This window comes from Periophthalmus magnuspinnatus, chromosome 16 (genome assembly GCF_009829125.3).
Source record: "Periophthalmus magnuspinnatus isolate fPerMag1 chromosome 16, fPerMag1.2.pri, whole genome shotgun sequence".
NCBI classification, from domain to species: domain Eukaryota; kingdom Metazoa; phylum Chordata; class Actinopteri; order Gobiiformes; family Gobiidae; genus Periophthalmus; species Periophthalmus magnuspinnatus.
This window is the reverse complement of record NC_047141.1, coordinates 24,015,473-24,027,913: the sequence shown is the minus strand read 5'-3', so window position 1 is coordinate 24,027,913 and position 12,441 is coordinate 24,015,473. Positions and strand designations below refer to the sequence as shown.

The following is a 12,441-nucleotide window of genomic DNA, read 5'->3' as shown; positions in this document are numbered from 1 at the left end:
GCAAGTTGGTAAAAAAAAATCTGCTGTTTTAATTCTACATGTTTTCATCAAGTCAGTTTTACTATATTGGAGCATATTGTGTGTGTGTGTGTGTGTTAATGGATCTAAATTAGAAGTTAGTAGATAGAAGTAGGATATTACTTTTCCATACAAAGTTGCATGGTTTGGGCTGGTGTTTGTATGTTTACTAGAAGTATGTTAGAAAATTCAACTTAAAGCATAGAATCATTCAGCACAATTTCAGATATACACTTGCAATTTATTTAACTCAATGTGTACAACAACTTTAGTTTACATATAGATGTTGAGCTGCAAATCCAGTGTTTGTCAAGACACATTGTGGATCTGAAGAGCTGTCCACTTAGTTGGAGGACATGGTGCTGCGGATCCAGGAGTTGTAGTTGCAGACCTTAGCATAGACTCCAGGCTTGTTCCTCTGGGCACAGCCGTAGCCCCAGGATACCACTCCCTGCAACTGACCGTTGCAGACCACAGGGCCACCAGAGTCACCCTGAGACAGAGCAGTATGCATTAGTATATCAGGAATCAAACTAAAAAAACTTGAGGTTCATGCTGTTGATAGTTTTGGTTTTGTGAACAACACTGATGTGGTTACCTGACAAGAGTCCTTGCCTCCCTCAAGGAATCCAGCACAGAACATGTTGGAGGTGATCTGTCCAGGATAGGAGTTTCTGCAGCTGCTGTCACTCAGGATGGGGGCATCCAGGCACCTCAGACGGTCAGGGTAGTTGCCTTTAAGACACAATATAATAAAAAATATTAAGGTATAGATTTTATATGGTACTTATAATGCCGCTTTCTCATGCTAACCAATTCATTAAAGAACAAATTGCACCAAAGTCTTATGTAATTTGGTAATGAAAACAGGTTGCTACTGACTTCCAGAGCTGCTCATGTTGCCCCATCCAGAGATAAGACATCTGGTTCCGGAGGAGGCGCAGCTGGAGGGCAGGGACACAGTTTTCACGTAGCTGTTCAGGGTGGCGGGTTGGCTCAGCTTGATCAGCATAATGTCATTGTCCAGATTGCGGCTGCTGTAGCGAGGATGCTTGATAACTTTGGCAGAGTTGATGAACTGCTCAGTGCCTTCGTTGACAGCAATGTTGTGCTCACCAAGACGCACGTTGATGCGGCTAAGATAAAACAAACTTTAGCTAATTCATTTGTCTGATCTGTTGGTATTTTCTAGTACTTACGACTTGTAGCAGTGAGCAGCAGACACCACCCAGCTGCTGGAGATCAGGGAGCCTCCACAGAAATGGTAGCCAGAGTTCAGAGACACCTGGTACGGCACGCTGTTCTTCCTGCACTCATAGCCTCCAACAATCTTGTCATCCTCAATGGGAGCGGCATCTGTGGGGAGACCAGTGCTGTTTAACAAAATCTTTATGAAAACATTACTTTATCCCACATACTCACAAGCCACAGCAAAGAGAGCCAGAAGAATGAAAGCCTTCATGGTGGTTGTAGTCTGAGCCTCGGTGTCTGCTGTAGGTACAGGCAGGTCCTTTTAAAGGCCCTGTTATCATATGAGACAAGGCCATATGTCCCACATACATTGATGTATAGGCGTTTTTGTTGAGTGTATGAAACGCCACTTGGGAAACCTGGAAAAACTTACTGATGACATTTAAGAAACTTTGAACACACTTTAACATTTCTTTGTATAGAGTAAATTGATGTATAGTTTTACACCACAATGAACTGTTGTATGTGTTTTGCTGTTAAATAAATAAATGCAATTCAGATTACATTAAAAGTACTTTTTTCCCATATGATTCCTAAACTAAATTCACAAACTAGGGACTTGCTTTGGTGTTATGGTGCAATATTAAACAAAGAATAATAATATAAACTATGATCAAATAAAATGATATCATGCATTAAAATAATGTAAAAATAGACTTTGATATAGAAATACAAAATATACAGTAGGGCAAAACAACAGTGGAAAACTATCAGTGCAAGTAGGTTAATTAGTTATCCTGTCATTATAAGGCTCAGGACAGTGAACAAATCGAAAACTATTGAGTAACTCGCCAGCCATATGTCTGTGACTGCAGTGGAAACAACAAGAACCCAACCACAGTATAAGGAACTATGCTAGAAATCTGCACTGATGGAATCAGTTTAGTTTATTTGAGCTGTAGAAATATAAAACTGACATTATCACAATGCTCAAAAGGAGTAAGCAGAATCATATCACGTCATATGAAAGTGAAAATCCTGCTAAAGTTGAAGACACCTCAAAACATTATGTAAGGAATTATGAAAACTATCATATGATATGATAGAGGTGTTCGATATTTAGAAAAAAAGATAATTTCTTGAATAGATGGTTTTGTAATTGTATGATCAGACACTCATCACACAAGTGGTCAGATGGGGTAATAAATGTAGTATTGTGTAGTATTTAATTAATTATGTTATTATTTTTCCTAAATCGTTCCACAGTATGACATTACACTTATCTAAATTGCATAATTACTGAATATATTGCCATTGAAAAACTTGCATGCTTATGGTCTCACCTCTCCACTGATCTAACTTGTAACTTAGCCCGGTGGTATCACCAGCTTGTCTCCTTGTAGATAGATGTTTAATGCCATACTGTGGAACACTCTAGGTAAAGAAATAACATCAACTTCATGAGACATTCTGGTGGCAGGCCCTCCACCAGAAAAGTAGTACATAGCTCACCTTTAAGTATATTTGTTTATATTTATGTGTAGGTACATGTAACTTCATTTTTTATAAAACACGCAGGCAGTTGTCCGGTCTAACAACCGGCGGGAGGGATTCCAGAAAGGCTCGTAATGCAACAGCTTGCTATACCCGCAGATTGTTTATCTAACACACCATTTTCCAGGAAAGTGACTGGGCAAAGGGATCAAATATTGTCCCTCGTGGGAAACAGCATTATGGTGACAGAAAAACCGAAAAAAGTTTTAGACATTTACAGCAGTTGGAATATTTTGTAAGTGGTGTGATTAGAGCCAAAGGGATACTAATTTAACTATGAATAATGTAAAAATGTTGATCAATATCACTGTTCATTTTATGTTTTGGAAGACTACAAAAAGAATATGCTTCTCCTGTCTGTTTAAATTCAGGAGGTCTGGTTCACTGAACCTCTCAGTATGCAAGTCAAAAGTCCTCCTTATGAAAGAATAACTTTAGTCTTATTTTAATTATAGAAATGTTCTTGTGCTCTTGACCATATACTGTATATATTCTTTATTCAGTCTATGGCTCTGACCGTCACCGCTCACAATTGGGTCACATGCCCACAGGAAGGAACTTTACATAAAAAATAATTGATCGTTGAATGTACAGATAAATAAATAAATAAATAGGCTACTCAAGTAAAAGTATACAATGAGCTAATCTACTTAAGCGAAAGAAATGACATACCTGTTTAAACATTGTAGCTTACTTTATGAATAAAAAGTAAAAGTAGACAGATTTTGAGATCTATAGAGTCCAATCCTGAGATTTTGAGTTGTGATTTTTGTTCAACAAAAACAATTCCAATTTCTTAATATATTTATTTTTGTAGGGTATATTTTAGTGTACTCAAATTATGTTTGCTAAAAACAAAGAAACAACCCTCTGCCATGTTATCATAGTCCTTTCAATTGCACAATATGTTTTTTGTTGCCCTTGTTAATCATGTTGTATAGGCTACAGTCTCAAAACAGTCAAAACACATACTTTTATCTGAACATCATTCAATCAACCATCACCAACACTGCTTGGATAAAACTACACCTAAAATAGGGTATATTTAATTTGGAGTAATGAAAATTTAGTAGAAGATTCAATACTAGGCTTTATTTTCCCTCTTGAAGTAGATACACGTATATTTGCATTAGTAACTAACTACTTGCCATCTTTTGGTTTTGGGCTCATTAAATACAATTTTAAACATTTTAAATATATGTATTGAGAGGCTTGACTCCTGCTTGTGCTCTGACGTAAACAAAACGCGACTCTGGTAGGTTTGTGTCGACAGCTGAGCTAACAGCTGTACCGTATGTGTTTTGTTTTTGTTTTGTATGCGGTTTCATCAAGGTAAGAATATTACAGAACTTCACAAAATATAGTGTTGAATGATCCTTGTTTATACATGCATGCTAAATATGATCAGTATTTCTAATGTGAAGTATGCTAACTGCTAGCAACATTTTAAAAATCAGTTAACATAATGAGGGATACGCAACCGCTGCGGATTTGGTGCAAAAATTGCACACCGTTGTGACTAAATCACCATTGTGTCTATGTAGGCTACGTATGAAATGATTTTGTGGTGTGTTGTGTTCTCTTGTGTTTCAGTTGTATTCGGAGCTCTCCGCAGCTTGTTTCTCCCAGAACACCCAGATTAACTCAATTACAATATTTTACTGGCCTTCTTGAAATTAAGTTTATATTTTGAAAATGGCCTTTCTATTTGTGACTGACTATGATCACTTTTAAAACCTACCATTTTAAGTAATGGCTGTATTATATTGTCTAAAAATTATGTTAAAATGTGCCTACTTTTCGTGTAATTTGAAATAGACTTAATCAGAATATGGAGTAAATTTAGTTAAGTTTAAACTTGTGAATGGGTAACGGTGAGTCAGAATTGGCCCTCCAGTCAGTTCTGGTCCAGGACAGCTCTGCCCAATGACTGAGTACTACGAGGAGGGAGGGCTGCTATATGAGCAATCACCTCCCATGCACATCAAAGTGGAGTCTCCGGAGGGACCCCTTGGAGGGGGAGCCTCAGAAAACGGCTTCCCCCGGGAGGATGATGACTCGGACGGCAGCTGTGACCAGAGCACTGGTTTACCTGGGGGACTCCCCTTTAATGTAGTCGTGGTGCATCCAAACATCATGGCTCCTGGAATGTCCTCAGATGATCTTCTCTCAATCGAGCAAAGTAAGAATGACTACATACATACATAATGCATTAAAAGTATAAACTAACACAATTCATATCATATGATCATTATATTATATATACTTGTCTTACTCACTCACAAAATCCAGGTTCTAATAATTTATGGGATACACATTTTTGAGTAATTTCTTGTTTAGCAACATGTAAGCAGAGCATACATTAATTGTGAGAGTGTGTCATTTTCTATTCATATTTTTTTATGTCACACAGACAGAGCTATGTCAGCTGCACTTGCAGCTGGGGGTGCTGGGAAAAGAAAGAGCCGGTTTAGTGGTGCAGAGCTGGAGGTCCTGGTGTCTGAAGTCACTCGCTGTGAAGGGGAGCTGTTTGGTCCCGCTGGAAGACTTAGACGACGGGAAAGAGAGCGCATCTGGGCTGGCATATTGGACAGAGTAAATGCAGTGTCCAGAGTCCCCCGAACCCTTAGAGAGGTGAAAAAACGATGGGATGACTTAAAGAGACGCAATGGAGGCAGACTGGCTGATGCCCGCCATCGCAGTTGTTACCTTCCATCCAGTAGAGGGAGCTCTCTTCTTAGCCGATCTCAGCCAAGCCCCAGGCTTCAACCAACCAGGCAAAAACCACGCCTGAAAGCAACTTTTCCATGCTTTCCTGACTCTGATACAGGTAATCAGCTTTTATAGTATCAACTGTTCTATAGAAAAACTTAAATAACATTGCTAACATGTATATACAATATTCTTTTTATACTTTGCAGGTGTAGGGGTGGAAACCTCAGAAAGAGATGCTCTAGAGAAAGAGGAGGACACTGCTGAGCGGGATAAAGATGTAACAGAAAATGAATGTGAGCCTGTGGAGAATAGTATGGATGACAAACTGGGGTTAGGACTGGGTCTGGGTATTGGACCACCTCCTCCATCTGAAAGGTGGCTGCCTCCTTCCCCACTGTACAGTGCTCCTTTCCTCAATGGCAGTCCACAGCCCGGAAGCCCCCAACCATCGCTAGGTACACAGCAGGGTCCTCTGGAAGCCCCACCACGCAGCTCCTGGCTAGAAGATGAGCTCAGAGGATTAGGGGAAGCAGCTATTCAGTTGGGTAACCATGTAGAAAAAAGTTTAAGAGAATTTGGTGAAGGTTTCAGGGAGGACATGAAAACACTTGTTGCTTCTCAAGAGGCTCTGGCTCTGAGTCTGCAACAGAATAATGTCCTCCTGCAAAGGCTGCTGGGAGTTCTGGAGGCTCAGCAGCCACCACCACAGCAACAGCAACAGCGTTTACAACAATCACAGCCAATATCAAAGCAGCACTTACAGACTCCATTACAGCAGCTTGAACCACAACAGATGATTGAGACGCCTCAGCAATCACAAGCCCAGCATAATCAAACTCAAAAGCAGCAACCTCAACTCTCATCTCATTCACCAGTGGCAGTAACAGCTACTGAGTTGCATGGCACCTTTTCATCGGATTCGCTCACAGAAGAAGACAGGAGTGGACACAAGCCACGGCGAGGAAAAGCATCCGATCACAGACGCAAAAAACGTCGATGAGCAGGAACAGAAACTGAACTACTGTCCTGAAAAATGTGAAAAAACAAGTACCCACTCTTTTATAAATATTTGAGTGAAACTAAATGAATTGACTTTGTTGTTCAATTTATTAATGCCAGTCTTTAGAAAGTGAACTAAAGTTGAGGATACAGTAATAAATTGGACAATAGCCTTAATATTAGCTCTGTTATTTATAGCATAAGGGATGTGCTAGACATTTTGTCTTTCCACAGTGGAACAGCAACAGGATGTATGAAAGTAATGTATAATATGCATGTAATAATACATGCTTTACAGTAGACTTGTCAAGCTTACAATGTTACTTACTAGTTCAGCATTGGCAATATTAACATAATATTACTTCATAGTACTTGTAAAATACAATGGTATGTGCATATACATTATATTGTCAAGTAACAATAACTTGGAAATGTATGCTTTTTAATAGCCTCAGTGCATTCACAAAAATGCCAAACTGCTTTGTTTTTTGACAAAATGTAACATCCTCCAGATACAAATGGAATTTGTCTTCCTTGTTTATTTGCAAACACTATTTATTCTGCTCTTGCATGTAGTAGGCTATGGTATGGTGTAGAATTTCGGGGTAGATTAGCATAGTTTTTCCACCACTTGTGTTTTATAATTAGCTACTGTAATGTCATTAAAGTCAATAAAATATAAACCTAAAAGTCCTAAAGAAATTCATAAAGGAACCGTCCATTACTTAAGGTCTGTTTTGGTATCACCATTGACCAATCGTTGACTGTAGGCCTATGGGCTATGACTGCAACAAAATGTAGTATTTTATTTCGAAAGGTTTCACCGGAACTATTTGGGTTTTCTTTTTTAGGGCGCTTTTACGATTTTGATGGGAGGTGCATGTGTAAATATGGCGGCCATAGAGTCACTAGACTCTGCAAAAACAGAGAATTCGTCTTCAGACAAACTAGAATCAATGGACACACTGCGGTCTTCAGACATGCTAGCATGTGTGAACCCGGAGACTTTTGGGCAGAAAGATGAGAGCACGGCAGAAGACAGAACAGATGGTCTGGGGTTAGTACAGAAATGCAGTGCCTTTGCTGCCACATCCGTGGTTGCTACTGCCGACAGCCCAGCCTTCACGGTCCATTCCGAGGATAGCGTCCAGCCCAGAGCAGAGGCAGACAGCACAACAGGGAATTCACCCGAAAACCACAAACCAGTGGCTGAAAAAGAAGCGTGCGAGCTAAATTCACTAATCTGGTCTGAAAGCGAGGACTGCACTGAGGAGGTGCTTGCACCTGAGGAAAAGCGAAGTCCTGAACAAGGTATGTCAATAGCTTTGATGGAAATGACTCCCAACGAATTACTTTTGAATGCTGTGCCAGTCAATTCTGGCTATTCATGGGGTTCAGCCTCCTTATCATATGGGATATGATGTGACGACTTTTGCCCATTCAAGAGATATAATTTGTTTTGAATTATAACTTTGTTGCAATTACATTACAATTTGGATGGCCTTATGAGATTTTGATTTCCATGGCTTTTTCATTTGCAGATCTCAGCCCTACAATGGAGAGTGCTGGAGAAGGTAACTGTTCAACCAAAATGACCAATGCAGCGAATGAAACACAGATTAATCAACCGGAAAACTCCCAAGAGAAGACAAGCACAGAGGAAGAAATGTCAGTGGACCAGAAAGGAAAGACTGATGGCAAAGAGGAGGAGGCAGACAAAGAGGAAGAAGTGGAGCCGCCCACAAAACAAATGAAAAGACGTATGGTGTGTAAGGAGTGTGGCAAAATATTCAACCGACGAGAGACCTTCAACTTGCATCGCCACTTTCATTTACATGAAGATGAGCTCAAGCCCCTCACCTGTAAGGAGTGTGGCATTACTTTTCAGCAACGCAGTAGCTTCATTAAACATAGAAATGAGCATAAAGAAAAACAGGTAAATCTTTTAACTGTAAAAAAGAGGGGGTGCAAGAAGGAGCAGAAGAACTTTCAATGTGCCGAGTGTTCCACAGTGTTCCTTACAGTGGAAAAATTGAGGTCCCATAAGTGCAGTTATTCAGATGATATACTTTTTCACTGCCCAATTTGTCGTCAAGAATTTAAACATAGGCCATCTATGCATAGACATATACTGTCTCACTCCCATGAAAAATTTCAGTGTTCTGAGTGTGATCAAACTTTCCCTAACCCGACGGCGTTGGGTGCCCACCAATTTGGAGCTGGCCATGGAGTTCTCAAACCATATGAATGTCCTGATTGTGGTATGGTTTTCAAGCACTACTCTGTCATGGAGGAGCATCGTCTTAAACACGCAGAGAGCTCATGTTTATATCAGTGCAAGGTCTGTGGTAAGTCCTTTAAGTACAGCAGCCTTTTACACCAGCACCAATATCTCCACACGGGACGAAAACCTTTTTGCTGCTCTGAATGTGGGAGAACATTTGCTTTTGCCCAGAATTTGAAAGCTCACTGCCGGCAACATTCACTTGGTATTATTCCTACTACAACCGAGAAGCCAAAAATTGATTTTCTTACTTCAGAATATGCACCAGTGAAAAGATCAGAAAAAGAAAATGTATTACAAAATAAGGATGCGCCATGCACCTATAAATGCCCTCTTTGCCCCAAAAATTACTCAACGCCTGCAAATTTAAGGACCCACATGCACACTCATGAAGCTGAATATGAAATGATGGACAGAACATCCAGGTCACCGAAGGAACCATTGAAATGGAACAAAGCACACAACTGCCCTCACTGTCACAACATCTATAGTGATGAGTTAAGTTTAAAAGTGCATATATCTAGTGTTCACAAATCTGATTCACTTAATAATATGCCAGTCCTACCCTCAAAAACTGTTTCATCTCAAAGCAATGATAATATACTAGAAAATGTTGATGAAGTCAGGTCATTTACATGTCCTGAGTGTGGTAAATCTTTTCACCATCGCTCAGTGTTGGAATTGCATATGCGTATACACCCCAAGGACAAACCATACCAATGCAAAGTGTGTGGTAAAGGCTTTAGATTCAGTAGCTACTTACAGCAACATCTGATAATGCATACAAGCAAAAGACCACACAAATGCCCAGATTGTGGTAGAGCTTTTGCATTTTTGCAGAACATGAAAACCCATCAAAAGCTACACCAAAAAACATTTCGTTGCAACACTTGTCTCAAAGGATTCAGTGATGAAACTCAACTGAAACAGCATATGCTTTCTCATAAGGGCAACAAACCTCACAGGTGTAATATCTGTGAAAAAACCTTTGGATTAGCCTATCAGCTCCTTGACCACATGAACACTCACACAGGTTTCAGACCCCATCGCTGTGAGGTGTGTAACAGATCTTTTACCTGGTTGAGTAGCTTATTGTCACACAGGAAATCTCACAAACGCCAAAATAACTCATTGCAGATGAAGGATAGGATGAGAGAAGGAGGTACCAGTAGTGGGGACACCCGGGGCATGTCTAAATCATTTGCAGGATCAGTGATGACTGACTCATCTATTTTGTCTAATATTTCAGTAGAAGATGCTGACCAGCTACCTCTCATGAGTACAGCTGGTGTCGATCAAAAACCCCGGCAGCTGAATGAGCCAGTGATACCGGAGGTACCACCTGAAGTTATGCCTGCCCCATCTGTACAGCAGACCTATGTAGCTTCACATGCAGTGTCTGTTGAGAATCCCTCACAGCCATGCTCCGTTTCCGGGCAAACTATAGAGCAACCACACATAATAGAAAATTCACCCAAGTATGTTAGCACTGGCCCTTCAGTTGTGTCAAAAAAATCAAGTCCTTCATCAGCAACTGAAATTGAGCAGCACAGGCACCTAAAAGCTGTTGTACAGAGTAGTCCTTCCACAGTAGTTCCCACAAACTCTTTACATTCTGAATTCACTCAGTCTGGCTCTTACATGGATGGAGCAGCACTGTGGAGTGTTAGACCTGCTTCACCAAATCCAAGCTCTCCAAAAAAAACTGGGTCAAGAGGTCCAGCTACAAACATGGCAGGCTCCTCCAATGCCCTCCCAAACTAATCTGTCTCCACAGGTGCAGACCATTGGTCATCCAGAAAAGCAATGCGTGTCAGGTTTTCCAAATGCATCTTCTTTAGCACAAATTCCCCCTCATGGACTCGGAGCTCAATGGGATATTCAGACGACATCTGGCGTGCAAAAAACGTTAAAATCTCCTGACCACTTAGTGAGTAAGCCAGATTTTCAATTGCAGCAAAAGCAGGGGTCTCCGGGCTTGAGTGGGGCTCAAAGTCAGACTACTACAGTTCCCATATCGATTCAATATGAACCTCATCGGTTTGGACAGACAATAAGCACACCAATTTGGGGTTTTCAGAGTAACCCAGTGTCTGCTCAGACAATGCTTAAACCAGGAAATGTACAGGACCAGCAACAGGCAATGGCAACAGGCACTAAATTAATCATAAATCAGGCGCCTCCCTTCTTCCCACCTCTTGCCACTCTCCCGCCTATGAGTCTTCCAGCCTCACACCCTCTTCACTCAGTCCCTGTGGGTGCACTCTCAAGAGCTCCACACCCAAATCTCTTTTTCTCACCACAGGTCTCTCAGGCCTTGCCCATACCTCAACTTCCTCCTCAGCGAGAGCCTCACAAACTTGGCCCTCGTTTGTCCTTTCCACCTGATCGTCTTAACCAATGTATGATCTGTGGCTGTACTCTGCCCAGAGAGGTGGATCTACAAATGCACTACATGCAGCATGCCCAAGGAGAAATATAGCTTTTTAATGCTAATCCCAAATTAACCCTCCCTTTCTGTTGAACCCATTTTTTTTAAATGAAGTTCCAGTTAGCATTCATGTTTGGAATGGTACCATGTATCTTTTCCATCTATACATCTGCCGTCTCATGTTTATTTTTCTCTTTTAGTAATTTCACTTATCAAGAATATTGGATTTAAATCATTTTCTAAACTTTATTCTTGTCAGTCTGTGTGCCAGTCAGGCCCAGGTCTACAGGGGTGCAAAAGAGTGCATTGGAAACTCAGTTAAAAATGTTTCCACCTTCATTCTAGTTGCCTATGTCACTTCATGGAAGCATATTATGCTTGCACCCCTTTGAAAACTCAAATGCACTGTCAGTCAGCTTTGTCTGCACCCGGGGCTGGTGCAAGTGCCTTTAATTATTGACATGTCTATTTGTTTTCTAGGCAGATCCCATGTTTTGTGTCATTCCTAAAAGCTCAGATATGAAAAATTGACAAAATTAGTATGATGTGATGAGTATTTATACGGTATTTAATTTTGTTTGTTTGCTCATTTTTGCGTATATACAAATTTCAAAGCTTGGTTTAGCAAAACCTTGCCTATTAATGCATAGACTGATATTTGTAATGCTGTATATCCTGCAAAGATATGATTTTATTCATTGATCATTGATTTGTCTACCTCTTTAAATGTTCTTGGAGTGTTGTTTCAAGTAAGTGTAGAGTTGTGTATCCAGATCAAACATAAATAAAATATTCATTTGTGTTTGTCTTGTACAACCCGAGTAAGAGTAAACACGATAATGTCTGGTGGTTTGAAAAAGTGGATCTCACTAAAGCTCCAATACAGTAATCACAGAAGTATCTCTAAGCAAAGGTTATGACAATTATGTTATAACTGATTTATAATCAATGTTTAACAAAACTGAACACACTGGAACACAGATCTTCAACTTCAACTTCACTTTATTTGTGTCCCCCATGGGGCAATTAGTTTTACAACAGAGAGAATACAAAAAAGACAAACACATATAAAATCATTGAAAGGACACAAAAAAAAGAGAGATGGAAGTATAATAAGATGTGATCTATTAACACGATATAAGAAGTCCTTATTGTAGCTCCATGAACACCAAACACACTACGCAGCCTCAGCAGTCATCAGTAGAGGGCGATAATGCGCCTAATAATCTGGTTTGCCAACAGCCAGTCA

The 12,441-nt window shown here is 40.3% G+C and overlaps 4 protein-coding genes across 4 annotated transcripts in view; 2 read left to right on the top strand and 2 right to left on the bottom strand.

The window, feature by feature from the left end:
• LOC117383448 (trypsin-like) overlaps positions 1-12,441 on the bottom strand; it is a 108,580-nt gene that overhangs the window by 52,602 nt on the left and 43,537 nt on the right. The gene's annotated exons all lie outside the window — the stretch shown is intronic.
• LOC117383449 (trypsin-3) lies at positions 347-1,530 on the bottom strand. Its single transcript, XM_033980631.2, has 5 exons — positions 1,441-1,530; positions 1,218-1,374; positions 901-1,154; positions 617-753; positions 347-511 (listed from the first exon to the last, which is right to left on the bottom strand). The coding sequence occupies exons 1-5, from the start codon at positions 1,478-1,480 to the stop codon at positions 362-364; spliced, it is 738 nt and encodes a 245-aa protein (XP_033836522.1). The 5' UTR covers positions 1,481-1,530; the 3' UTR covers positions 347-361.
• si:ch211-261d7.3 (uncharacterized) lies at positions 3,991-6,562 on the top strand. The gene is made up of 4 exons (XM_033980620.2): positions 3,991-4,095; positions 4,357-4,945; positions 5,177-5,593; positions 5,685-6,562. Exons 2-4 carry the CDS (start codon positions 4,690-4,692, stop codon positions 6,476-6,478), a joined length of 1,467 nt encoding a protein of 488 aa, XP_033836511.1. The 5' UTR covers positions 3,991-4,095; positions 4,357-4,689; the 3' UTR covers positions 6,479-6,562.
• zgc:66448 (uncharacterized protein LOC327401 homolog) lies at positions 7,352-12,021 on the top strand. Its single transcript, XM_033981508.2, has 2 exons — positions 7,352-7,788; positions 8,019-12,021. The coding sequence occupies exons 1-2, from the start codon at positions 7,368-7,370 to the stop codon at positions 10,523-10,525; spliced, it is 2,928 nt and encodes a 975-aa protein (XP_033837399.1). The 5' UTR covers positions 7,352-7,367; the 3' UTR covers positions 10,526-12,021.

What these genes read in the sequence shown, in the direction of transcription:
- LOC117383449 (XM_033980631.2), bottom strand. Translation starts at nt 1,480, where the DNA reads ATGAAGGCTTTCATTCTTCTGGCTCTCTTTGCTGTGGCTT. An exon ending in CAACATGAGCAGCTCTGGAA is followed by an intron (nt 754 to 900) that starts GTCAGTAGCAAC and finishes TGTGTCTTAAAG; the next exon opens with GCAACTACCCTGACCGTCTG. An exon ending in GAGGCAAGGACTCTTGTCAG is followed by an intron (nt 512 to 616) that starts GTAACCACATCA and finishes GCTCTGTCTCAG; the next exon opens with GGTGACTCTGGTGGCCCTGT.
- si:ch211-261d7.3 (XM_033980620.2), top strand. Translation starts at nt 4,690, where the DNA reads ATGACTGAGTACTACGAGGAGGGAGGGCTGCTATATGAGCAATCACCT. An exon ending in TCTTCTCTCAATCGAGCAAA is followed by an intron (nt 4,946 to 5,176) that starts GTAAGAATGACT and finishes TATGTCACACAG; the next exon opens with ACAGAGCTATGTCAGCTGCA. An exon ending in CTTTCCTGACTCTGATACAG is followed by an intron (nt 5,594 to 5,684) that starts GTAATCAGCTTT and finishes TATACTTTGCAG; the next exon opens with GTGTAGGGGTGGAAACCTCA.
- zgc:66448 (XM_033981508.2), top strand. Translation starts at nt 7,368, where the DNA reads ATGGCGGCCATAGAGTCACTAGACTCTGCAAAAACAGAGAATTCGTCT. An exon ending in AAAGCGAAGTCCTGAACAAG is followed by an intron (nt 7,789 to 8,018) that starts GTATGTCAATAG and finishes TTTCATTTGCAG; the next exon opens with ATCTCAGCCCTACAATGGAG.